The sequence below is a fragment of the Aedes aegypti genome, chromosome 2 (genome assembly GCF_002204515.2).
Source record: "Aedes aegypti strain LVP_AGWG chromosome 2, AaegL5.0 Primary Assembly, whole genome shotgun sequence".
Lineage (NCBI taxonomy): Eukaryota > Metazoa > Arthropoda > Insecta > Diptera > Culicidae > Aedes > Aedes aegypti.
In genome coordinates, this window is record NC_035108.1 from 110,830,890 (window position 1) to 110,858,828 (window position 27,939).

Below are 27,939 nucleotides of genomic sequence, written 5' to 3' on the forward strand. Positions count from 1 at the left end.
CAGCTTGCAAGCAGCACACCAAAGAGACCATCAGGTCCATGCTGGAGCTGTGGTGGAATGCATTATAGTCGGGATTGCAGTTTCAAGACTCACCAGTGTGCGGACTGCAGTCGGTATGGCCATAAAGAGGGCTATTGTGCAAGTGCGAAGAAACCAGCTCCTCGTCGTTATTTCAAACGGAAGTCCCAAAGCATTACGGTTGAGACGAAGACTGTGACAGTATCGGTGGATATGGTTCGCGGTAGAAGAAGATTCGTTCCCGTAGTGTTGAATGGTGTGTTCGTCAGATTACAGTTAGATACGGCGTCGGACATTAGTGTGATTTCCGTGGACACTTGGAAGCGACTGGGAAAACCATCAGTACGCTCGCCGTCGGTTAAAGCGAAGGCCGCCTCCGGAGACAATTTAAAGTTAGTGTCGGAATTCGATTGTTCGATTACGGTAAACGGTGTGACTCAAGTCGGTACGGTTTTTGTAGTGAATCGCGACCTGCATATTTTGGGGTTGGATTTGATAGACGCTTTCCAGTTGGATACAGTACCGATCAGTGCGTTATGTAACAAGGTCACGGGTTCTCCTACCCTCGTCGAACGATTGAAGACTGAGTTTCCGGAAGTATTCAGTACGTCCCTTGGCAAGTGCACGAAAGCAACCGTCAAGTTGGAGTTGAAGCCGAATCAACAACCAGTGTTCCGTCCTAAACGCCCGGTGGCGTACTCGGTGTATCAGTTGGACCGTCTCGAGCGGATGAAGATAATAACCCCAGTGGACTATTCGGAATGGGCCGCTCCTATTGTGGTCGTCCGAAAAGCGAACGGCAATATTCGAATCTGTGGAGATTACTCCACTGGGCTAAACGATGCGTTGCAGCCGAACCAGTACCCCCTTCCGCTACCGCAGGACATTTTTGTAAAGCTCGGCAACTGCAAAGTTTTTAGTATCATCGATATGTCGGAATCCTATTTGCAGTTGGAAGTCGATGAACCCTCTAGCAAGATACTGTCTATAAATACACATCGGGGCATTTACAAAGTAAACCGCCTTGCGCCCGGCGTCAAAGCAGCACCAGGGGCGTTCCAGCAGGTTGTCGATGCCATGTTAGCAGGTCTGAAGCACACCTGCGGCTACCTAGACGACGTCATCGTAGGTGGTAAAGACGAAGAAGAACATTGGCAGAATTTAGTGGCATTATTTCGGCGCCTCCAAGAGTTTGGCTTCACGGTGCGTTTGGAAAAATGTTCGTTTGGTCAGGCCCAAATTAAGTACCTGGGTCATTTGACGGATCAGCATGGAGTTCGACCAGATCCGGCGAAGGTCGAAGCAATTAGGCAAATGCCTGCGCCAGTGGATGTAACAGGAGTGCGCGCCTTTCTGGGAGCCGTAAATTTCTACGGCAAATTTGTGCCAAACATGCGATCCATTCGATATCCGTTGGACCAGTTGTTGAAAGCGGGAACAAAGTTCGAGTGGACCGCCGATTGTCAAGCCGCTTTTGACAAGTTCAAGGAAATATTGTCGTCCGACCTGCTATTGACACATTATAATCCTGCTTTGGAGATCATTGTCGCAGCTGATGCGTCATCGATAGGTCTTGGTGCCACGATTAGTCATCGTTTTCCAGATGGATCGATTAAAGTTGTCCAGCATGCATCGAGAGCGCTTACTCCAACTGAGCGGAATTACAGCCAAATAGATAGAGAAGGGCTGGCTATAATATTCGCTGTTACTAAATTCCACCGTATGGTGTTTGGTCGAAAGTTTCGGCTACAAACGGACCATGCACCGCTGCTTAGGATTTTCGGGGCCAAGAAAGGTATTCCCGTTTATACAGCCAACCGGCTGCAGCGGTGGGCATTGATGTTGCTCATGTATGACTTCACGATCGAATATGTGGCCACAGATAAGTTTGGCCAGGTTGATGTTTTGTCTCGTCTCATAAACCAACACGCTAAACCGGACGAAGACTACGTCATAGCAGCCATTTCGCTTGAGGATGATGTAAGGTCAGTAGCTTTTGACTCGCTTAACATTCTGCCACTCAATTTTAGCGATGTCCAGCAAGGCACCAAAAAGGACGCTGTCCTTGGAAAAGCACTGAGATTCATCGAGGAAGGTTGGAAGACAGCGCCTCCGTCAACCGCAGATCGTGAGTTGCACAAGCTGTACAATCGTCAAGATTCGCTAACAACTGTTCAGGGTTGCCTAGTCTTTGGTGAGAGACTCGTCATTCCGAAGGCTTTGCGAAAACGGTGCCTGGAACAACTACATCAAGGACATCCTGGAATTCAAAGGATGAAGGCCATTGCTCGGGCGTATGTCTATTGGCCTTCCATCGACAACGAGATAGCAGATTTTGTGAAAGCGTGTCCCCACTGTGCACGGGTTGCTAAGTCTCCAGCGCAAGCCGCGCCTGTTCCTTGGCCGAAATCAGAACGACCATGGCAACGCGTGCATATTGATTATGCAGGACCTCTTGACGGTGAATATTTTCTTCTGGTGGTAGATTCACACTCCAAGTGGCCGGAAGTAGTGCAAACGTCCCGGATCACTGCCCCGGCTACCATAAGGATTCTTCGCAGTCTCTTCGCTCGGCTGGGAATGCCGGAAACACTAGTGTCCGATAACGGCACTCAGTTTACTAGTGCGGAGTTTGCCGAGTTTTGCTGCACTAACGGCATTCAACATATCACCACCGCACCGTTCCATCCCCAATCCAACGGGCAGGTGGAGCGGTTTGTAGACACGTTCAAACGTGCAACGAAGAAGATTCGCGAGGGAAAGGGGTCAATGCAAGAAGCCTTGGACCTGTTCTTGTTGACCTACAGGAGCACACCGAATCCATCGGCACCTAACGGTGCATCACCAGCGGAAGCGATGTTCGGTAGACAGATCCGAACCAATTTAGAACTGTTGCGGCCACCATCAAAACGTCATCAAGAAGAAGTAGGAGAAGAATCGGCAAACCGCCGGTCATTTCAACCGAACGATCAGGTCTACGTAAAGCTGTATAGCAAAAACATCTGGAGCTGGGTACCAGGAACGATTTTGGAAAGAATTGGGAAAGTTATGTACAACGTGTGGACTGAAAAACGTAATTTGGTTCGCTCACACGTAAACCAGCTAAGACGCCGTACCTCAACAGACTCTGAATGTACATCTGAGTCAATCAAGCCTAGAAATCCTCTGCCTCTCGATGTCCTGCTATCAGCATGGAACTTTAAGGAACCAAGCAAGTCTGCCTCATCTGTCTCTACAAATACGCCGAGGCCGAACGCAATCGGCATGATGGGTGTTCCTTCGCTATCACCTCCGCCTGAAGACACTACTCATCATCCAGTTGTTTCGAACCACACAAGGCAAGCTTCAACCGTAGCCTCCAACATCGAGTCATCAAGTTCAAGCACATCTATGGTACAACAGCCTCGACGTTCTTCGCGCATTAGAAGGATGCCTGCGCGGTTCGACGTGTATCGCCAGTTTTAACGGGGGAGATGTTGGGGCGAATGGAGCAGAGCTGGGAGCACGGTCTTATACCGAATGACTCCTCGCTTTACCACTGGGCTCTATCCTGACAGCTGGACTGTCATGCGACTGATGCCATGTCAGTTTTGTATAAAAATGTCATTACGACTTCCGCCTACTCGAGTAATACCATTCTATGTACCGGTACCTTTTAATAAAGTAGTCTAGTTTTAATTATTGAATCCGCGTACGTTTTATTCGGGTTATAGTTATCACGGCCACCTGTAGACGCGTATTCAACATTAACATTTCTTTAGAAACTAAACTTGATATTGACAATGCTCTTGAAACTTTAACAAATTCCATTGTTGAAGCCCGGAGCATTGCGGAGCATTGAATCCGTGATTATAGACAATGATCTTAAACTTTTAATCCGTCTTAAAAACGTGAGGAGAAGGCAATTTCAACGCACTCGCGATCCTGCTATGAAAATTATATGGCAGGATTTGCAGAAAGAAATCAAGAAACGTTTTGCTCAATTAAGAAACAAAAATTTTGAAAATAAAATTTCTCAATTGGACCCTGGCTCTAAGCCCTTTTGGAAATTATCTAAAATCTTGAAAAAACCTCAGAAGCCAATACCGGCATTGAAAGAGGAAAACAAATTATTACTAACTAATTGCGAAAAAGCTCAAAAACTTGCTATGCAGTTTGAAAGTGCGCACAATTTTAATTTAGGACTTACTAGTCCAATTGAAAATGAAGTTACTCAGGAGTTCGAAAATATTCTCAATCAAGAGAACGTTTTCGAAAATGCCTGGGAGACTGATTTGGATGAAGTGAGAACTATTATTAAAAAATTCAAAAACATGAAAGCTCCTGGCGATGATGGAATTTTCTACATCCTCATCAAGAAACTTCCAGAAAGTAGCTTATCATTTTTAGTTGATATATTTAACAAATGTTTTCAATTAGCATATTTTCCTGACAAATGGAAAAATGCTAAGGTTGTTCCAATTTTAAAACCAGACAAAAATCCTGCAGAAGCTTCTAGCTATCGTCCAATCAGTTTGCTTTCCTCCATCAGTAAACTTTTTGAAAAGGTTATTTTGAACAGAATGATGGCCCACATCAACGAAAATTCAATTTTTGCCAATGAACAGTTCGGATTCCGCCATGGACATTCGACCACTCATCAACTTTTACGTGTAACAAATTTGATCCGTTCCAACAAATCTGAAGGCTATTCTACTGGTCTTGCTCTTCTAGACATAGAAAAAGCATTCGACAGTGTTTGGCATGAAGGTTTGACTGTAAAATTAAAAAACTTTAATTTTCCAACATACATTGTTAGAATAATTCAAAGTTATCTGTCAAATCGTACACTTCAGGTTAATTATCAGAACTCCAGATCTGAAAGACTTCCTGTAAGAGCTGGCGTTCCTCAAGGCAGCATTTTGGGACCAATATTATACAATATTTTCACATCTGACTTACCTGAGCTACCTCAGGGATGTCAAAAATCTTTGTTTGCGGATGACACAGGCCTCTCCGCCAAAGGTCGAAGCCTGCGTGTCATCTGTAGTCGATTGCAAAAAAGTTTGGATATTTTTTCTTCATACTTGCAAAAATGGAAGATTTCTCCTAATGCTTCCAAAACTCAACTAATAATATTCCCACATAAACCAAAAGCTCTATATTTGAAACCTTCAAGTAGACATGTTGTCACGATGAGAGGGGTTCCAATAAATTGGTCAGATGAAGTTAAGTATCTAGGGCTCATGCTAGATAAGAATTTAACTTTCAAAAATCACATTGAGTGCATTCAAGCCAAATGTAATAAATATGTAAAATGTCTCTATCCCCTTATTAATAGAAAATCAAAACTTTGTCTTAAGAACAAGCTTTTGATATTCAAACAAATTTTCAGGCCAGCCATGTTGTATGCTGTACCAATATGGACTAGCTGTTGTAATACCAGGAAGAAAGCTCTGCAGAGAATTCAAAATAAAATTTTGAAAATGATTCTGAGGCTTCCTCCCTGGTATAGTACCAATGAGTTACATAGAATATCCAATGTTGAAACATTGGAACAAATGTCAAATACAATCATTAATAATTTCAGGCAAAAATCGTTACAATCTTCTATTGCCTATGTTTAGGTTAAGTTAGGTTAAGTATATTAAAAACGTTTTTTTTTTTCTCTTATAAGCAGGTGAAATCAACTCACCTGTAAAAAAACTGAACTGCTACGGCAAATGAAATGTAATATGTTGTTAACAAAATGTTAATTAAATCTTAAATTTGTTTTACCAAATTAGGATGATAGTGTTGTCTAATAACACAGAACACCTAGATATAAGACATGAATGTAATGTTTGGAATGATACTAATAAAGATATTAAAAAAAAAAAAAAAAAGATGTAGGTAGAAGCATTAATTTAAAAAATCACAAAATTTAAGTGTGTCAAAAACAGTTTAGAATTTTGTCGTCCAAATTTTCGGATTCAGCGCACGATTTTACATGAAAAATGAAAAATGCTGTAAAAGTGTTGGACCAACACACTGTTGGTAGTTACGTCAAGCCTGCAAACCAATGAGAATATATACCGTCTTCCACACCTTGGTATATATTCGCATTGCATGCAAACATGGTCATTTTTTACTGAAATATAACATTCCGGGACATACGGAAAGCCCGGGAAGCAGAAGTATATTTCCTAGGTAACGAGAATCTATGGAAATTTCTCAGTAATTGGAATCGGAATTGGAAACCAAAAATTGAAGCCGGTTGATTATCATCGTTCATACTGTCAGATTACATGGTTTACAATCTTTAATATCTATGAAACAAACGCCATTTTTAAATTTTCAGTTTAGTTTTATTTGCAGCGATTTGAGTGCTTTGCAGCTATGTACAGTTCAACGCAAAGCACCCGTAATTCGCCCGATTGCTTCCAAACATTCCACATTCTTTGAAAATAGAGGATCACGCAATCTACTTAAACCTAACTCTTGATTCGCTTACATCTAAAGAAACAACGGAAAACTACTAAGCTTACTATTATTACTACGAAGCGAGAAGGAGTTCGGCCTTCGAAAATAAATAACCGGTTTTTTACAACAATTCCCACCAGATCACAGAGACTACACGAACTTCCGCTGGCCGAGTTGCTTCCAGAAGCGTTCGTCCTTCCGGTGGACGAACGTGGCCAGCATTAGCTTGATTCGGCCGCTAACCTCATACGAGGGGCGCCACTTGCACAACCACTCGTAGATGTCGGCGTAATCGAACCGGGTAAACCGCATCAACCCAGCGACGGCCGCTTCCTGCAGCCTTTGGTTGCCGTCCGTCCGCTGGATGATGCTGCCGAAGATCTGCATCACACCCGTCACGTCCTCGTAGTTGGGCTGGGTTTTGAGGATGGCCGAGATGCAGAATATCAGACACCGGATCTGATCGTCGTGCGTCCCCTGAACGGTTTCGATCCGCTTGAGGTAGTCGTTGAGTAGGGGGTAGAGGTGCTTCTGGACAATGTGCCGCTTGGCCCACTCGTATCCCTGGCGTTTGGCCACCAGAATCAGACAGTAGTCGACATTTTTCAGCTTGTTAGCTTTGATCTTCTCGATCAGGTTGGTGATGAGCTCGGCATACGTCGGAGACCCGTGCTGATAGCCGTAGAAGTATTTGAGTAGTTTCTGCAGTTCGCACTTTTTGTACAGGGCAGCTTCGGGGTGAGTACTTTTCTCCATGTAGTTGATGTTCATGAGAACTGTGCGGATGGTGCTGACCATCGCATCGGAATTATCGAAAAAGGCGCTGGCCTTCTTTGGCAGTGCATGCGGGAAGGCCTTCAGTACGTAATAGATCAGGGGTAGACCTTTGTAGTTGAAGTAGTAGAGACACTTGTAGATGTACATCCTGGCAGTGCAACCGTAGAGTCGATTGCAGTCGGCTATTCCTACGTAGAGATAGGTCAGTGCAGTGATCGCTGCCAGGTCGGTTTTATCCGACTTGAGATTGAACACCCGGCGATCCACTTCTTGAAGGAGTATCCTGTCTAGCGTGAACAACACCTCATTAAGCGTTTTTGCCAGCAGAACCACTTTTTGCGTGGCCTTCGGTAATGGAGGAGCAGGTGGGGAACACTGAACATCGATCACCAGATCCTCCGTAAGGGACATAATACAATCTACTATCGCTTGAGCGATCACCCTGGTATCTCCTGAAACATTGAGCAACTCTTTACTTCGGATGTCCACATTTTCCGCCGTCCATTCGTCCTTCACATAAGCCATTATCACACTGACCAGCTCTTGGATCAGCTTCTTCTCCTTCTTACACGCATTCGGAGTAATTTTGTTCAGGACTTCAGCGCGCCTTTCCCTCTTGTAGCAGGCAATGGCCTTTCCCATTGGAGTGGATGCTTCGGTTAGTATCCGGCTCGCTAGCGGATTTTCCAGAGGAATGTTTCGCGGTTCCACCGGTTCCGTGTATATGGTTGATCGGCTTTCGGGAGGCGGAGACATGGGGGACTCTAGTTCGCTGAAGCAGCGGGGACTACGGGGTTCTTCGTCAGCTATTGGCGACATTGGAGAATCGTCCAAAAATGCAGAGGCAGCATCGGGTGAAGCAGGAGTATTGCTGAGTGTTGACGGAGGAACTGTAGGCCGGGTGACGTCAACGTTGAGAGGCCTTTTGAATCCATCCCAACTTGAGATGGATGTTGCTGAAGGTTCTGAAATTTAAAAAAATAATGGTTAATACATTTAACGGTTTAGATAGATTTCAAATAAATTCTATTTTTTCGTATATCTGTTACATTGGTGTTTCTGATTCTGCAACGGAAATCTCAACCTCAATGTAGATTGTTTAGCTAAAATCTGTATTTGAAACAAACGTTAATTGATAAGCTTGTAACTTTTTAACGTGCACGGAGAAAATGAAGTTCCACTCAATTCCGGGGGTTCGTGCGTTAACCTAATTTTGAGTTGATGAGGTAGAAGTTGTTTTCATTTGCAGCCATGCGAAAAAATACCTACTGGCTAAGTTCTTTTCACTCAATCGGCAGATCAAATAACTCAACTTCCAGTACTGTGCCACTTACTCAAATTTGAGGTAACGCACTAAGGTTCGGTTTTTGGGTTGTTTTGCTCTTCGCTCTCTGACAACAATAGAAGGAGCGAATGAAATAGGGAGAGAAAAATGACTCAAAAGTAAGTTAAAAAATACTCAAATATGGGTTTTCCGTTTTCTCCGTGTGTGGGTAAATGTTGACTGAAACTAGGTAAGTGTGTCATATTTACGTTGGTAGAACTGATTATCAAGATAGCATAAGGACAGGAGTACGTTCACCAATAAAAAAACGTGCTAACCTCAGGAAGCTGCACCGAGATGCGTCGACATGAGGGGCAATTTGGCTTACCTAGGAGTTCATTTAAGTTTATTATTCATGCCCCCTCTTACAAGTGAGGTTCACAGAGGAAGGGGACTTGCTTTCTCTTCCACTGATGATGCGCCTTCGAATTTCTCTAACATTGTTTTCAGCCGTCAGCAAGGATCCGAGGTAGACGAACTCGTCCATCACCTCGAAGGTATTCCCGTCTATCGCGACATTGCTTCCTAGGCGGGCTCTGTCACGCTCAGTTCCGCCTACCAGCATGTACTTTGTTTTCGACGCACCACCTTGACTCTTGTTGCTTTGCGTTTCAGGCGGGTGAACAATTCTGCTTCAAATTTTCTCCAAATAATATCCATATCGTCCGCAAAGCAAACACATTGTCCGGATCTCGTGAAAATTGTGCCTGGACTGTTAAGTCCAGCTCTCTGCATGTCACCTTCAAGCGCAATATTGAACAGCAGACAGATATTGGTTGGGTTCCACTGTTCGCTGTGCTGACGCCTTAGCTGTGCAGAACTTTTGTGCCTGTGGCCCTGAAAACCATTCATAGGTGTTCATAATAGTACTACTTTGCAGAATGCGTTGAGTTTTTGATAGAACTTCCGCGTTTCTTGTGAACGGTGCAACAACTCTATCTCTTGGCTTTCCATCTCTTCCTGGCGACGCTTTTTGTCCCAGAATAGGCGGGTTGGCTGTTTCCGCTTCCAGTCTGTATCGTTTCACGTTTTGCCGCTTACCAGGCTGCAGCATTGCATCCCGCGCTGCATTCTTCTCCCCCAAAACCTCCTGGCACTCCTTGTTGAACCAATCGTTCCTTGAACTCGATTCCACGTATGCGACAATGCTTTCAGCAGTGTCGTCAATGGCTTCTTTGACTGCCCTCCAGAAGGGCCCCTCGAGCTCGCCCTAATTCGACAACGCTGCCTCAATATGCTACGCGTACGCAGCAGGTTGTTTCAGTCGCACTAGATTGTACCGAGGTGGGCGTCAGTACCGTCCATCGTTGATGACGGATAGTTTCAGGCGCAGTTTCACCATCACCAGGTAGTGGTCGGAGTCAATGTTACCGCTATGATAGGTTTTGAGGTCGGTTATATCGGAGAAGTGCCGTCTATCAATCAAAACGTGGTCGATATGCGATTCTGTTTACCAGTCTTCAAAAAATCTCACTCCAAGAGCTGCTGAGATTCAAAACCATCAGACCGAAATTCGTTTCGAGCGCATTTTTTGTTCAAATCCCGGCATGCAATGAATCACGCCACGTGTATGAGAGGATTTAATCCCAGGATTCAATCCTTGATCGATTGTTTGTCGGTAAGATGAATCGAGTTAGCATCGATATTTTTTTAGCTTCGATAGAAATTTTCTGACACTTGGGAAGTTTCTAAAAGTTTTCAATGGTTCCAGTGAGCGGGTAGTCTGTAGATACATTTTGGACCTGTATGTAATGGATTCTCAACTAGAACGGACTATCAGAATGCTTCCTCTAAAGCAGACAATGATTGAGATGCAATCAGGAATTTTGTAATGGACTCTGCTTGTTTAAATCTGAGAGTAGAAGGATGCTCTTAGAAGACTGCTGTTTACTGAGGTGATTTCCAGGTGTACCGATAAGGGAGACTATGCTGGAAATAAGTGCTACGAATGGCCATATTCTTGAAGGCGGCGAAATCTGTCAGTCGTGGTTCGTTCTCGTTCGGTGAAATATCGAGCTCTAATTGTAAGTCTTTCAAGCATTAACGTCCAATCCCTCCGATATCAGAAACTTTCCCCGGTGGCATAACAAGTCCGCAACGTTATTGCGTTCTACGTTCTACAAGTCGACCTACGATTGTGTCAACGATCTATCTGACGATTTCAGTAGCGCTTCATCATGTAGTCATCGTGGCTGTCATAGTTCAGTCGAACACCGACAATCACTATCAGGTACTTTAATAGTACACGCTTCAAAGTGATTGTATGTCCTCTAACGTTGATCATCATCCGCTGGACAGCTTTAAGCAGCCACCTCTTTGTTTAGTGGTGGATTATCTGCAGTTTGCTCCAAGCTTTCGATTGCATCTATTGCTTTCATCACCGACATCTCTTCTTTCTGTAAGCAACTCGCCATCACCGTTAGTGACACGATGTGCGCTCCTATATTCTTCTTCGACTCCTTCTCAACATTCTCGAGCATTGCACGAAATGCGTTCACCTACGATACTCCTTTGCGGAATCGAAATTGCATCTTCAAGAATCCGCACTCACTCTTCGTACATTTCATCAGCCTGTTGAGGATGATCCATCTAAGGAGCTTTCCGAGCGTATCCAGCAGGCATATGGATCTTTGAAATCTCTGGAAAGTAACCGTCATCCAGGTACTTCTACTGCACCTTTCAGAACATTTCACCACAATTTAACGCCAACTAACTCGAAACATGGTTGCTAACCTCCAGTTTCTCGATCGCCCCACACTTCCAAGATCCTGCTCCACTTGATCAAACCACCTAGCTCGTTGCGCTCCTCTTCGTCTTGTACCGGCCGGATTCGAGGTGAACACCATTTTTGCGGGATTGTTGTCCGGCATTCTCACAACTTATCCCGTCCATTGTATCTTTCCAGCTTTGGCGACTTTCGGGATACAGGGTTCACCGTAGAGTTGTGCAAGTTCGAGGTTCATTCTTCTCATCCATACGCCGTTCTCACATACTCCGCCAAAGATCGTCCTAAGCACACGTCGTTCTAAAACTCCTAGCGCTTGTATATCCTGTTCGAGCATTGCCCACGTCTCATGCCCGTAGAGGACTACCGGTCTTATCAGCGTCCTGTACATGGTACACTTAGTAAGAACATTTACCAGACCGCAAGGTCTGTGAAGTCCGTAGTAAGCACGACTTCAGGCAATGATACGTCGTCGAATTTCTTTGCTGCAGTTGTTTTCCGACGTTACCAATGATCCGAGGTAGTCAAACACGAGCTCTATCGCGCTCGGTTCCTCCAGCCAGCCGATATTTCGTCTTCGACGTATTCTCTTTCAACCCAACCCGTTCTGCTTCACGTTTCAGCCTGGTATACTGTTCAGCAACCACCTGGAACGTTCTTCCGACAATGTCCACATCGTCAGCGAAACAGATGAACTGGCTATAGTTTATGGGAAATTGTGCCCCGCATGTTGAAGCCCGCCCGTTCCATAACACCTTCTAGAGCAATATTGAACAGGAGGCAGGAAAGACTATCGCCGTGTCGAAGTCCTTTGCATGTTTCAAACGGGTCCGATAACGCACCCGATATCTTCACACAGCACTGTACACTATCCATAGTTGCCTTGATCAGTCTAGTCAGTTTCCCGGGAAAACCATTCTCGTCCATAATCTTCCATAGCGATGGTATCATAGGCCGCTTTGAAATCGATGAATAGGACATATCTGGATTATAACTTTCGCGAAGCACTTCACGATTACCTTTAGCTTGTTCTTCGCCATGACGAATCGATCACTCTTCGCTGGATTGGCGGCATAGCTCATTGTAGCAATTTTACTTACTAAACTTGATATCCCATTTGAAAGCCACCTGGATTTCCTCTCTATCCGTTTCCACACTTAATTTCTGACTGACTGAACATCGTATGTTCATTGCAATGCAATGCATCGTGCGCAATTTCTGAATATCGATGTGTAAAGATTCAAAACACAACGCAAAGAGGTTGCGTTATGCACTAGCTTTGCGTAATAAGTCATGATGAATACAAACTTTTTACACAACAAGTCATTACGCAACTCAGACGAATTTTGTAATAAATCATAGTGCCATTCGAAATAGTTACGTAATGAACTTTTACGACAATGAATTAACGTTCTGAAGAGATCTTTCTAATACCCTAATGTTACGTACGTAATTCACCACAACTAAAACCCTAATTACGCGCATTTCAATTCCTTAAAAATTTTAAATTGTGGTTGTTTGCATTTTTCATAATTCTATGAAACGCCTAAAGAGGTTATTAAAAATGATGTCAAGTTACGTACACTTTTTTTTTATTTCTGGTTTTTTGTGCAATGGGCAATTACGCAAATTAAATGCGTTGCGTAATAAACAAACGTGGCCTAATGAACCATTACGTAACTGAAATCAATTGATGTGATGAAGATAAGATTACCAATTGTCCTGATTTAGCAGGACATGTTCTGATGGTTATGATCGTTTTAGGGATTTCTGGCGAGATTCTTAGCGAAAACTTAAGACATTCTTATTAAAACTTTATGGAAGCTTTTTTGTAAAATTCGTTGAAGATTTTTTGTAAATTTTCAATTAATCTCCTAATGGTTTTAAGCAGAGTTTCAATAAGTTTTTCTAGATTCTATGAAATATACTTGTTTATTTTCTGGCATTCTTAGAAATTTCCTAGCAAGGTCTCAATCAGACACTATGCAGATTCCCATCTGCAAAGATGCAGATTTTATCAGCAAAGGCGAAATTAGTACAGGATTTCTTTGGATACCTAAATGGAAGTTTTGAGACCCTCGGAAAATTCTTAAGGGATTTCTGAGGGTAGATTCCAGGCAAGGCATTTGATATACTTTTTGGTGACAGTTCAAAATAGAGGATTCCTTCTGTAGAAAATTTCAAACAATAATGCCTCAATTTTTGTCAGAAATGCAGCAGAATAATTGATGAACTGAGGGTTCAGCGAATTGTAAGATACTTGCGTAGTTGAAACCAGGGCAGGCAATCGTCAGATTCGTCACAGTGCGATGACGAAATAAAAAAAAAGGCATCGTCATCCAGTATAGTAACTCTGGCAGGTCATCATCAAGTCATCGACGAAAGAATGCACGACTAACTTCAATCCAAAATCGTCAACGAGCAAAGTTTTCTTCATTCCGCTTGCTACCCTTACTCACAAGAAGAAGGCGTTTACTGTATATTCGCTTGCTTCGCACCAACCAACGAATGCCATCACATAATTGCTTGTATTGGCAAATGAACCCGCTCTCCTCATGATTCTATAATAGCTCTGTTGGTAAGCGCGTGGAGTTGACGATTCAAAGATCGTTTGCTCGATTCCAGTCGTGTTTTGTTATTTTGTTTTTGTTTTATTTTTTTTTAAATGCTCTTAATCTGTCAAAGACGCGATTCATATTTTTGGTCGGCTCAGTGCGCCCGAACGAAGATTCGCCCGTAACGGAGGAATCGTATTTGTTCGTCATGACGCCGAGCCTATGTGTCGGATCACTGCGGAAAATCGTCATTCGACGCTGGTTGAGTGACGATGACGATGCTTCTTTTAGTTTCGTCGCCAACTTTTTCCATTTGACGGTGACGATTGTCTAGCCTGGTTGAAACACCCAAACATCCATCCATGTTTTACCAAAATACTAGTTATATTTAAGAATTTATACCCATATCCGCTAATCAGAAGTTTATCGAGATCTTTCGAGAAATACGATAATAGTTATTTAGGCAACAAGTTGCAAAATGATGATTTTTTCAGCACGAGTTGTACATTTATCCAACGAGGCTCGCCGAGTTGGATAAATACCACGAGTGCTGAAAAAATCGAGTTTTGCAACGAGTTGCCTACAACATTTTTTGCTATTTCGAAAAATGCAATTTCAGCTGGATGAGCTCTAAAAGCAAAAACAAACATTTCTAGAGAACCCACATGGGCACACATCCATGCGTAGTATCAATTCAGTATTTTTCAATCACGTAGGCTGTGATACAGTAGTACCTCTACCGATGAATGTCACAAGTTTTCACGCCACCGATATCAGGTAAGACAGCACAGCACAAATGTTGGACTATTCGATTCCAAATCAGAATCGCCAGCCTGTGTGGGGTCGTCCATAAATTACATGCTCATTCATGAGGAGAGGGAGGGTCTGGCTAATGATCACGGTCCATACGAATTTTATAAATTTGTGTATGGACAAATGACCACGAGGAGGGAGGGGGGTGGCCTGGAATCCCAAAAAAACTGATCACGTGATTAATGGACAGCCCCTGTCGGAATCAGATCGCACAATGGATCTAGAAACAGATGCAATTATGCTTATTCTGCGCGGCATGTCGAATGAGGGACAATTGTCGACTCGCTCCCATTGGATTAACATTAGTCGCCTCATATCACCCGAGGTGAGAACGACTTGTCTCGACTCGCACGCCGTGCAATTAAGCACAAATAGCATGAAGTGACTGGGTTGTTCGGTTAATGCCTACCAAAACAGTACTGAAAAGTGCTACTTTTCAGCACCGAAAAGAGTGCTGAAAAGTAGCACTTTTCAGCATTGTTTATTTTCAGTAAGAAAAGTAGGCCGTTATGTTGATCAACTTCTCAATGAAAAGTTGATTGATTTGCAACGGAATTGCAAAAATAATTTTTTGCAATTTCTCATCGTAATAGGCTGTTTTTCCTCAAGCCAATCTGTCATGAAACTACTTTCCTGCACTGGAGTATGCAGTGCGGGAATAGTCATTACGCAACTGAAACCAGTGCTGTAATGATTCATTACACAACGCTGGCTCATTACGCAACTGTTTTGAGTTGCGTTATGAATCATAACCCAACATTTTTTCAGAAATGTATAATAATAATGAATGCATCCCAATATAATTTCTGATACCCTGGGGTCTTCTACGAAATTGCAAAAAATGTTGTACGTAACTCGTTGCAGAACTCGATTTTTACGTCTACGTCTCGTGCCGTAAAAATCATCATTCTGCAACTTGTTGCGTAAACTACTATTAAGAGCTGCAGTTTTGTGTAATAACACTAATATATTATTGAAGGGAAAATGCCTGTTTCCTTTGTTATTAACCTTTACAGTACTGGGTACCGATATCGAAGTTTCAAAATTCTGTAAGTTACGATCGATCATACGATCGATTTTTATGTCATTTTCAGGAAAAATCACAAACTAGTTATATTTTCGATTCAGGCATTGCAAATTTCGAATTCGGTGATGGTTTTGATCATAGGTCCAAATTTGATAGGGTACCTAGGGTATTTCTAGGGGTCTTCCTTAGCAGAGTGGTTAGAGTCCGCGGCTACAAAGCAAAGCCATGCAGAAGGTGTCTGGGTTCGATTCCCGGTCGGTCCAGGATCTTTTCATAACGGAAAATTTCCTTGACTTCCCGGGGCATAGAGTATCATCGTACCTGCCACACGATATACGAATACGAAAATGGCAAATTTGGCAAAGAAAGCTCTCGGGTAATAACTATGGAAGTGCATATAAGAACATTGAGCTGAGAAGCAGGCTCTGCCCCAGTAAGGACGTAATGCCAAGAAGAAGACGAAGAAGAGTATTTCATAATGAAAATATTGGAGGAGATGCAAGAAACCTTATCGAAACCTCAAAAAATCAATGCAACATTGATTTACTTGATAAAATCACCTGTTTCAATTTGCAGACTGTTGCATTCGTTTCGGAAACATGGTCACCGGATATCGGTTTCGCTGCTGTTTGGAATACGAATTATACTTAGAATTTGTGGAAACATGGAACATTAGGGCGGTTCAAAATTCAAAAATGTCCCATACCTTCTTTACCATCTTTACCATAAAAATAGTGTTCTGTTAAATGTTCAGCTTTTTCGGTGGTGATTTAAAGGTGGCCCAAAGACTATGTAGGTTTATATGGAAATTACTATGAAGAAATTTTGAAAAAAGTCCCAAACACGTTAGTACTGTAATGCAAGTACAAAATTATCATCCCATAGTGAAAACTCATTCTTCAATGCTCATTGATGGAAGTTGCTAAAGAGATAAATCCCTTTTGCCCTAATTTTGTTTAAGATTTATGTAGATGTTTGCAGGGCTACAATCCCATATGGAGCAAAATCATGGCAAACAAACTTCTCCTATCCGTCGGATTGAATTGCTCTTTTCAGCAAATCTCTTTATTGGGGTTCGAAGAATGAGTTTTCACTATCGAATGATAATTTTGCATTTAGATTCCAGTATCCTACTATCGTGTTTGGAACTTTTTTAAAAATAGTAATTTCCATACAAACCTACATCGTCTTTGGGCCACCTTTAAATCACCACCGAACCAGCTGAAAATTTCATAGGACACTATTTTTATGGTTAGGATGGTAAAGAAGATATGGGGGATTGAGTTTTCAAACTTTTTTTTAAATTTCGAACTGCCCTAATGTCGAACATACATACATCAACCTAGATGAAAAACAGTCTATTACGATGAGATATTACAAAAAACTTCTTACGATGGCAAATCGAGAAAAAATAAAAACGAGTCACACATTTATCCAATCAGGTAAGAAAATCACGCCGCAGATTGAGAAACACCAAATATCTATGCCTATAAGTAACTCACCTTCAGTGGGAGATTCAGGAGAATCGCTAACCGCCACGTTTACCGCCGAGCTCGTCTCGAGCCGCAGTGGTTGCAATAGTTGCTCACAAGGCATACCAAATTCGCCCTTCTTCTCCTCTCCCTCATCTCCATCATCATCCTCATCGCCCCACAGTTCGTCCAACTCGAAGTACTCCTGCGTAGTCCGCGACCCACCCGAACCATCCTTGATTGGATTCAAACCCGACGGCAGCGTGAAATAGTTCTTTATCCGGGAGAACTTGTGATCCCAGTCGTCCTCCAGCAAAGATTCCGTTGTCGGAGACAATCTCCCTCGCTTGGATGGGCCTCCCTCCGTGCGCTCCCTGAGTTTCCGCTTGCTGATCGCGGGACTAGTAGGCGTTTTGAACTGGTCCTTGACTAACTCGTTGGTCTCTTTGACCTTGATGGGCGAAATCAGCGTTCCGTTGCTTCCTATCGAAGTACAACTAGAGCTGACGGACAACCGATTTGGAGACGTCTCCACGATCGTCATATGAAGATCACTCTCATCGTCCGTGGTATGCGTGGATTCCTCCTCACAGACCACATCCAGATAGTGCTTCGTTTCCACCTGTTCTATGTCCCGCACGCGAATCAGACACGGTTGAAGTCGATCCAGCTCCGGCTCCTTCGCAACGCCTTCCTCCATCTGGCGCAACTCGTTCGCAATCTCGTCCGGTTCTTCATCCTGCAGCTGTGGCAGTTGTTCATCAGCGTCTTTCGTTGCGGAACTGTTCGCACAGATTTCGACGGCGCCACTGCCGGATTCCATGAGAGAACAAAAGTCAACGGATTCGTCGTTTTGGGGAGATGGTGCTTCCGGGGATACTTCATCGGGGATCGGTGACTCACGTGGGGGTTTTGGCGACGAAGGACTTTCGTCTTGTTCTTTGGTTTTGTTGGAAACTGAAGCTGATGACGTCGCTTCAGGCACATCATCTGCAATGATAGATTAGATTATTCCTGTGCTTTCTTCAGAGAACTTTTTTGAAAAATACAAGATCAATCTCCTGCAAAAATCTACAAAAATAATTCTGGCACTCTAGAAAAATAACATTTTAATGACTGGCTCTCTAAGATAGTAACCAAGTAACTAGAAAGTAACCTCCTATCTACCAAAGAACCCTGATTTTTTTTTTGGAATCTCATTCATGTAGGATTTCTCAATATAATACCTGGAGAAATTACTGGAAGAACTCGGGCGAATTCTGGAACAAAACTCTGAATAAACAGTGTGAAGAATCACTGAAAAATTTGCGGAGCAATTTTCTATTCAAAAATGCTGTAGGAATCAAACTAATAATTGAGAAGAAGATTTTCCAAATACTCTTCTGGGAAAAGCCTGGGGGAAATCCCATAAGGTATTTATGCAACCTAATGTGAAAATGACTAGAGCAGGCCTGCCCAACCTTTTTGAACCGCGGGTTAAATCACAGAAACAATTTCGTGTCGCGGGCCACAATTAAAAAATAACAAATATTCGCATAAAGCCTGACACAAATAAATAAATGAAGTTCATCAAATCTGACAAAAATCAGTGAATGACGCAAATTTCATTTGAAGAAATCGAAAAACAGATAATTCCTGCTAATCATTTTGCTGGATATTGTGAGAGTTACTTTCAAAACTATATAATAAAAAGTACAGTCGAAGCTTGCTATAACGAAATCGCAAGGGATCGTCGTAATAAAGAAAAGTCACAGAGAACCAGAGGCAACATTTAGAACAAAGCTCGATCAAAATCATAGTCACGAAATCATGTACGCCCAATGCTAAAAACACTGTAGTTGGCCGATGGACCAACAGGTGGCGGTAGTGTGTAAATGTCAAACACGAACAAAAACAACGCGAGCGCTGCGGGTGGTCGATTGACCACCTACCCAATATTTGAATCGATCGTTAAAAATTTGGTCGATGGACAGCGATGAGAGTGTGACGTCTGTTTGTCTGTGGAAAAGTCATTATAGAGAACAGTTATAACATTGGAATATTTTTCAAGGGACCGAAAAATGTCGCTATAGAGAGCTATTGTCGCTATAATAGTTCTCGTTATAACGAGCTTCGGGCGCGGTAAATGGCTGGGCATGGCGTACCATTGGTACCCCGCGTACCTGCAGGAATAAAATAGACCCCTTTGTGCGGTCCTTAGCCTCTTGCCCAGCAACTCCTATCCCTACCTCCTCGTGGTACTGGCCGGGGTACGAGTAACCTTGGGGAAGATCGGGTAGCCAACCCCCGGTGGGAACATTGGTCGTATGCTGACAGGGAAGGGGGGGGGGGTTTGCTTTTGCAAACCTTGAGCGTCTGTACTCCACGTTAGGAGCGGCTCACAACAGCGTCTGTTCCCCATGTTAGGGGCGGCTGATCATCGTCCGAGTGCCAGAGAAGGACTCTAAGCTAAACTGCACACTATGGCCCTCCGAACATTTAGGGGGAATGGTCCTCCGGAAATCTAGGGGGTTGGTGTCAGGCCCTGCAAGCCAACCGTAAAAACACATCAGCACAGGAACGTCAACGAGAGAATACGGACCGGAACAATTGGCAAAGACCACAGCGACGAAAATGGACTAGCGATTGGAAGCTCGGTACGTGGAACTGTAAATATCGCAACTTCATTGGAAGTACTTGCATACTCTCCGATGTACTGAAGACCCGCGGTTTCGACATCGTAGCGCTGCAGGAGGTGTGCTGGACAGGAGCATTGGTGCGAACGTTTAGAGGTAATCATACCATCTACCAGAGCTGCGGCAACACACGCGAGCTGGGAACAGCTTTTATAGTGATGGGTGATATGCAAAGGCGCGTGATCGGGTGGTGGCCGATCAATGAACGAATGTGCAAGTTAAGAATCAAAGGCCGATTCTTTAACTTCAGCATAATCAACGTGCATAGCCCACACTCCGGAAGCACTGATGATGACAAGGACGCATTTTACGCGCAGCTCGAACGCGAGTACGACCGCTGCCCAAGCCACGACGTCAAGATCATCATAGGAGATTTGAACGCTCAGGTTGGAAAGGAGGAGGAGTTCAGACCGACGATTGGAAAGTTCAGCGCCCACCGGCTGACGAACGAGAACGGCCTACGACTGATAGATTTTGCCGCCTCCAAGAACATGGCCATTCGTAGCACCTATTTCCAGCACAGCCTCCCGTATCGGTACACCTGGAGATCACCTCAGCAGACAGAATCGCAAATCGACCACGTTTTGATTGATGGACGGCACTTCTCCGACATAACCGACGTCAGAACCTATCGTGGCGCCAACATTGACTCCGACCACTACCTGATGATGGTGAAACTGCGCCCAAAACTATCCGTCATCAACAATGTACGGTACCGACGCCCGCCCCGGTACAATCTCGAGCGACTGAAACAACCGGATGTCGCCAATGCGTACGCGCAGCATCTTGAGGCAGCGTTGCCGGATGAGGGCGAGCTCGATAGGGCCCCTCTTGAGGACTGCTGGAGGACAGTCAAAGCAGCCATTAACGACGCTGCCGAAAGCGTTGTCGGATATGTGGAACGGAGCTCAAGAAACGATTGGTTCGACGAGAAGTGCCAGGAGGTTTTAGAGGAGAAGAATGCAGCGCGGGCTGCAATGCTACAGCATGGTACGCGGCAAAACGTGGAACGATACAGACTGAAGCGGAAACAGCAAACCCGCCTATTCCGGGACAAAAAGCGCCGCCTGGAAGAGGTGGAATGCCAAGAGATGGAGTTGCTGTACCGTTCTCAAGAAACGCGGAAGTTCTATCAGAAGCTCAACACATCCCGCAAAGGCTTCGTGCCGCGAGCTGAGATGTGCCGGGACAAGGATGGGAGCATCTTGACGGACGGACGCGAGGTGATCGAAAGGTGGAAGCAGCACTACGATGAACACCTGAATGGCGCAGAGAACTCAGGCACAGAAGGTCAGGACAGCGAAGGCGATGGCTACGTCAGCACAGCGGACAGCGGAAATCAACCAGCTCCCACGATGGGGGAAGTTAAGGATGCCATTCAACAGCTCAAGAACAACAAAGCCGCTGGCAAGGATGGTATCGGAGCCGAACTCATCAAGATGGGCCCGGACAGGTTGGTCGCTTGTCTGCATCGGCTGATAGTCAGAATCTGGGAAACGGAACAGCTACCGGAGGAGTGGAAGCAAGGCGTTATATGCCCTATCTACAAAAAGGGCGACAAACTGGAGTGTGAAAATTATCGTGCAATCACCATCCTAAACGCCGCCTATAAAGTGCTATCCCAGATTCTCTTCCGTCGTCTATCACCTACAGCAAACGAGTTCGTGGGAAGTTATCAAGCAGGTTTCATCGACAGCCGCTCGACAACGGACCAGATCTTTTCCGTGCGGCAAATCCTCCAGAAATGCCGTGAGTACCAGGTCCCTACGCACCATTTGTTTATCGATTTCAAGGCGGCATACGATAGTATCGACCGCATAGAGCTATGGAAAATCATGGACGAGAACAGCTTTCCCGGGAAGCTCACAAGATTGATCAGAGCAACGATGGACGGTGTGCAAAACTGCGTGAAGATCTCGGGCGAACACTCCAGTTCGTTCGAGTCTCGGCGGGGACTACGACAGGGCGACGGACTTTCGTGCCTGTTGTTCAATATTGCGCTTGAAGGTGTCATGCGGAGAGCCGGACTTAACAGTCGAGGCACAATTTTCACGAGATCCGGACAATTTGTTTGCTTCGCGGACGACATGGATATTATTGGGAGAAAATTTGAAACGGTGGCAGATTTGTTCACCCGCCTGAAACGCGAAGCAACAAGAGTCGGGCTAATGGTGAATGCGTCGAAAACAAAGTACATGCTGGTTGGCGGAACTGAGCGCGACAGGACCCGCCTAGGAAGCAGTGTTACGATAGACGGGAATACCTTCGAGATGGTGGACGAGTTCGTCTACCTCGGATCCTTGTTGACGGCTGACAACAATGTTAGTCGGGAAATACGAAGGCGCATCATCAGTGGAAGTCGTGCCTAATTCTATCAGGGATTCCTCCAGAGATGCTTCCAGGATATCTTCTGGAGTTTTTTTTTTGTATGGTATTCAGTTGGAGCTGCCTGACAGCTTAACTTGTCAAGGCTGAACCCTCGGTCTGGCTTGTGCCAAGCTTCCCCTCTACCAGGACCAATACTCAGACGGACTAGGCTATGGTGCCCACATGAACACTGTTTTTTTACTAGTATTGTAACGTGGTAGTTTTTAAAAAATACCCATATTCCCTTGCTTCTGAGAAAAGGAAGCATTGTGAAAATCAGCAGCTCCATCAGAATTTGTTTGAAATAGTAGTGTAGTAGTGTCATTACTAATACTGTCTAGTCAAAATGGATTTGAATAATTTGACATTTAAGTGCTATTCTGATTACTCCTGTCAAATGTCAATTGTCGTCAAGTATTAACAAAATAAGACTGTCAAGTAGTAGTTCTAGTTAATTTCATTTTTTGTTGTTAAAAGTATTTATTGGTCATTACTTTCATATAACCTTAAAGAAAAAAGTCACTTTCCTTGTCTGTTCAACAATTTCTCGAAATTAGCAAGTGTACCCTTATGATCGATCTCATCGTCTTACTTTCCATAGTCATTTTTATAGTGAATATTGAAGAGTAAAGTTTCCTTAGGCTTCTATTACAGTCTCCTACAAGATTCACTTTTCGGTGGCAAATGCAATGCTTCACAACGCCTACTTTCTAGTTGTAAATTTTGCGAAAATGAAACTGGAATTAGATTATTTATACCGCTGTTACAAAAGAGGTATTTCTTTTTATGGCAATGTAAAAACCATATTAAAATAAAATTGTCGCCACTTATTTCTACTCAGTGAATCTACTAGTAATTTTCCTAAGAGTTCCTAAGTATTCCCTACGTCGTATATGATAACGATGTATCTAGCTAGCTAATAGTAAGAGTGGCTACGGATCATTCTGGTTAGCAAAAGGCAAACTGAACGTCACCAATAGTATTAATGTCCACTTCAAATAGATTAATTATTTGAAATATGCATCAATTCTATCAATGGCGCAGAATGTCCGTTGGATCACATCCGAGATATTATTGCGTCTATGCCATATAAATAATGACGCGGCTTTAAGCAAAAAATGCCAAAATGTGATACCACCACTACAGGTTACGCCTTTGGTTTCCATCATATGGGCTAATGGATTATGCCCTCCCATCGCGGCAAGGTCGCATAACCAAGGGAGCAATTGCTCCTTAAATTACCACAAGTACTCAGAAATCAAATATAAAAGTTTTAAGAATAACTTCCTGCTATTTTCTTCCATAAATACATTCGAAGATTTCTGCCAGAATATCTCCAGAGATTTCTACGAAAATATCTCTAGGGGTTTCTGTCAAAATGTCTCCAGAAATTTATTCAGGGATAAGTTCAAAGAACTCTCCGAGGATTCCTTCCAGATGTACTACAGAAATACTTCAAGAAAAAAATTCTTTGGCGAAGAAATTTTAAGCAATTTCCTGGAATATTTTGAGTGGGATGAAGCACATCCTTCGCAGAAATTTCCAATAATGCAATCATGTCCAAGCCAAGTCTTTAGAAAAAAATACTTTATGACTGGTAGCCACTAGGAGCTCTAAAAATGGGAAGGCTGAAAAAAAAAACAAGCAATAATTAAAGAGGGACCAAAAATAGACCATACATTAGAGAATTCGACCAAGCATTTTTTACTTCAAGTTTTTGTTTATTTCTGGTGATATTATTCCGAGGATTTCTTCAGGAATTCATTTAATGATTTCAAAGGAATTCATCCAACAATTTCGTTCAATATAGGTTTCAAAAAATTAATTTGAATTTTTTAAAGTATGATCCCAGAAATTCCAACCGGCTTCCAAAGATTTTATTAAAGAAATTTCTCTAAAACATCGTTAGTACTTCGCGAATTCATCTAGTAAATCTTTCATGGATTTTCTTTGGATTTCCTAAGAAATTTTCCTGGAAATCTTTGAGAATTCATCCAATAATTTCTCTGAAGATGCCTCCAGGATTCCTTCAAGACTTCCACTAAATTCTAAGGTACTTTCAAAATTCAATTACTTCGGAGAGCTGCTAAGATCCCTTTATTTTTTTTGGTTTTTTTTTTTTAAAGAAATTTCTTTAAATATTGAGGTTTATTCAGGAACTGAGGTCATTCAGGAATTCTTTCAAACAAGTCTGCACGAAATTGCCTAAAAGGCGTTTTACAGAAATTATTGCAACATTTAAAAAAAAAAATATTAGCGAGGTATTTCTTTAAAAAAAAAAACAATTTCTGCGAGAAACTGTGGATGAAGTAATCCAGATAAAAGTGACAGCTGGTAAAACGGAGGAATTTTTGTAAGGTTTCCTGGAAAACGTCCTAACGATTTTTTCAGAAGCTGTGGAATAAACCTTTGATTTGTTTTTCGGGAGCACTGCCGTAGGAATCTTTGGAAGATCTCCTAGAGTAACAACTAAAGAAATGGGTGCAATAGATAGTGGATAAATATCTGGAGTAAATCCTGGGATGCAAAAAAGATCAGAGTAATCCCTATTGGTAGGGTTGGAAAGCCTAAGGATTTGCAGGAGCCAATTCTGGAGAGATTCTTTTAAGGATCCTTTAAAAATCGCTCGTTGGATTATTTTTTGTATGATATTCAGTTGGAGCTGCCTGACAGCTTAACTTGTCAAGGCTGAACCCTCGGTCTGGCTTTTGCCCAGGAATGGCCCTCTACCAGGAACTCTAGGAATAAAACCTTCTTAGATTTTCTTAGTAGAACTCCTGTACAATTTTTCCTTTAACACTTTTGGAAGATGTAAAAGTGACAACTGGAGGCAACGGTGGAAGAAATAGTATAAAAATCCTAAGGTAGTATCTGGGATAGTTTTCAGAGTAATGCTTGTGGAAATTAATGGGCATTACAGCATTGGAGTGCCCAAAGATTTTCTGAAAGCAATTCTGGAAAAAATAAATCTTAAGACATCCCTTGTAAAATAACTGAAAGCATTTTTGTGAGAATTGGTGGAGTCTCTAAAGGAATTTCTTGATCTAGAAGAATTCTTGAGATTCTCTCAAAGATCCTGAGAAGTAATTCCTAAAAAGAGACTTTAAAAACCTTCCATTGAGAATAGAGACTATTTAAAGTTTTACACAACAACCATCTTTGAAAAGAGCCAGCCTTGATGAGTTGAAAATTATCAAACAAATAATCAAAAATGAGTTTATGGAGAAGAGGGTCCAACGGAAGGGTTAAAATAGTGACCAAATCTTCTGATAGAGACCTGCTATTAGTCTTTAGATTGAAAGTGGTTTTGAGTCACTCACCTGCTGCCGCAGCCATCGCTGAAGATTCCTCCGTATTCATCGCACCTTCGACCACGGCCACACTAATTTGACTGCCGGATGGTATCACTTCCGTCTGAGTTTCTTCATCCCTGACTACATCATCTTCCTGTGGCTCCACCTCTTCATCGGGCAGCGGTGGTTGACTTTCCCACGGCCCGTTAGAGTCTGGAATGTAAGAAATGGTTAAGAATTTTCGGAATGACGAATCGTTCAGAAGAGTACTCTCACCATCTTCCTCATGCATTCCCACGGCATCCTCCTCGTACTCGTCCATGCTCTTCCCCCGACTGACCACCGGTTCCCCCCCAACAACAGCACGCTTCTTCGCGCCAACTTCACCCGCTTTATCCGACGCCATCGTAGCCGCCGCCGCAAACACCTCGCTCATCATGGCCGTTCCTCGGCGACTCTCCGACTCGATCAGACTGTTGATCATGGCTATCCTTTCGTTGATTATGCTATAGCATTGGCTGTCGAACATCCGTCCGGTACCCAACAGGCGGAACATGGTCTCCCCCAGTAGACCCCAGATGTGGGTTAGTTGCGGGTTGACATCGGATGGGTCGCTTTGGAAAACGGCTGCGGGGAGGTTCTGGAGGGAACCCACAGGGGAAATGCTTTCCTCTTTCTTGATGAAGGACAGGAGGTTGTTAACGAGGAGACCGTCCGCTTTCCGCACGTAATCCACCTTCCGACGAATGTTGCGCAAGGTGGTGTTGGTACCGGTTGTGACGAGGGGAGGTTTGTCTGCGGAATCCGTTTGGGTGGAGGCTGATTCTTTCCGGATCGGAATCTCGTCCAGGATGGGAGACAGTAGCGAGGGAAGCTCGATGACGCACTCGCGGAGGATTTCGCTAATGGACTTGGGAACCACTTCGGGGAAGTTTACCCCCACGTCTACTCGCTTGATGAAGGCCGAAGTGCAGGTGGAACGGGTCACCGTGGAACTGGAATACATCGTGCTCTTGTCGGCGAAGACTTTCTTAGGCTGTGGTTCTACCGGGAAGACATCATCCGTGATCGAGTATTGCGTTTTAGCTGGTTCCAAACCTTCCGTACTCGTTGAAGAATCGGCTGAGCGAGGTTTCTCTTCCACGGCATTGACCCCAATGGAACAGTACGAGGGGCCAGCAGTCATCGTCCCTTGATCCCGGCATTCCGCCTCCGATTTGCGCTTCTTCCGCGCCAAGGACGACGAGGATCGCTTCTTGCTCAAGCAGCTCAGCACATCCTCGGGGACTTCCTTCCCGTCTTGGACCATCCCTTGCACATGGCACTTCCAATCCCGGTACTTCCCCAGCTGTTCCGCCGGAAGTAATCCGTTGTCCGCCAGCAGACAGCAATTCCGCACCATATCCATGGCCAACCCATCGTACCTTCCCATCCAGTGTTCGGCCTTCCTCTCCAGCTCAGCCACCGTTTCCTTGCCCTGCAGTTCGGCATTGACCCTGGCATTCTCGGCCGCGGCAACCCGTCCCTCCAGTTCCTGCACCTTCCTTACATAATCCTCCCCCCGTTGGACGATGCCCTGATTCTTGCCCACTTCCGCCTCGTACAGCTGCTTGATTTGCAGGGCGGAACTCCGCAGCGAGCTGATCTTCTCCTTCAGGCCCTCGTTCTCCACCTGCTGGGCCTTGATCCGCTGGATCAGCGAATCCGCACTGGCCAGCGTGTTGGCGATTACGTTCAGATCCAGCTGGGCTACGTTATCACTGTTGATCACGCTATAAATAAACTCCTCAGCACTCATCCTTCACCGCCTTTCCTCCTTCGCATCGGTGCCTTCCGTAAAAAAAAGTTCCGCTTCTCCTCCTCCTACTCCTGCTGCTTTTGACAGATCCGTCGTCGACGGAAGGTTATGCTGCTTCTTCTGCTTCTGCCTAAACGTTTGCAAAAGTCCACTCCATTTTCCACGCACTGTTCGAACCACTTTTTCCACCACCACCGACCGAAAATGGACACTTCCTGTGACGGCGATTTTCTGCTGTGAGCCCGTGAAAGTTTTGGCCTTTTCTCAGCCTTGCTTTGCTGATGCACAAAACGCGTTGACGGAGCACTCTTTTTCTTCTCCACACGACGACGGGGTTTAGCAAAAGGTAAAAAAAAAACTAGACGAGCGAACAAAGTGGGGGGATGAAAACGCGAGAATCGCGGAGGTTTGACAGATTGCGAGTTCACGCGGATCGCCGTTTGTTGTCAGCCGGCGCGAAGGAGAAGAGAAACCGCAGCGAGACAGAAAAAATGAAAAGGCTTTTCTGGGCGGGATTCAGCGAAGGGATGCCAGATTAGATTAGAAAAATCTTGCAGACGCTGCAAAATAATTCATATTTCAAATTCATACATTTTGCCTTATGAAAGATGGAACGATTATCGCAATACGAACGCTTAAGGGGGCAGGATCCGT

At 44.0% G+C, this 27,939-nt stretch overlaps 2 protein-coding genes across 3 annotated transcripts in view; both read right to left on the minus strand.

Annotated features, from left to right (window-relative positions):
• The window catches only part of LOC5572757, a 60,202-nt gene that overhangs the window by 15,118 nt on the left and 17,145 nt on the right, over window positions 1–27,939 (minus strand). The window lies entirely within an intron of this gene.
• LOC110675914 lies at window positions 6,323–27,710 on the minus strand. Its single transcript, XM_021841937.1, has 4 exons — window positions 25,764–27,710; window positions 25,515–25,700; window positions 17,183–18,142; window positions 6,323–8,201 (listed from the first exon to the last, which is right to left on the minus strand). Exons 1-4 carry the CDS (start codon window positions 27,283–27,285, stop codon window positions 6,610–6,612), a joined length of 4,260 nt encoding a protein of 1,419 aa, XP_021697629.1. The 5' UTR covers window positions 27,286–27,710; the 3' UTR covers window positions 6,323–6,609.

Excerpts from the sequence above, each read along its gene's own strand:
- LOC110675914 (XM_021841937.1), bottom strand. The coding sequence starts at position 27,285 with ATGAGTGCTGAGGAGTTTATTTATAGCGTGATCAACAGTGATAACGTA. Across the intron at positions 18,143-25,514 it reads AGCGATGGCTGCGGCAGCAG|ATGATGTGCCTGAAGCGACG; the intron begins GTGAGTGACTCA and ends CTATCATTGCAG. Across the intron at positions 8,202-17,182 it reads TCCTGAATCTCCCACTGAAG|AACCTTCAGCAACATCCATC; the intron begins GTGAGTTACTTA and ends TTTAAATTTCAG.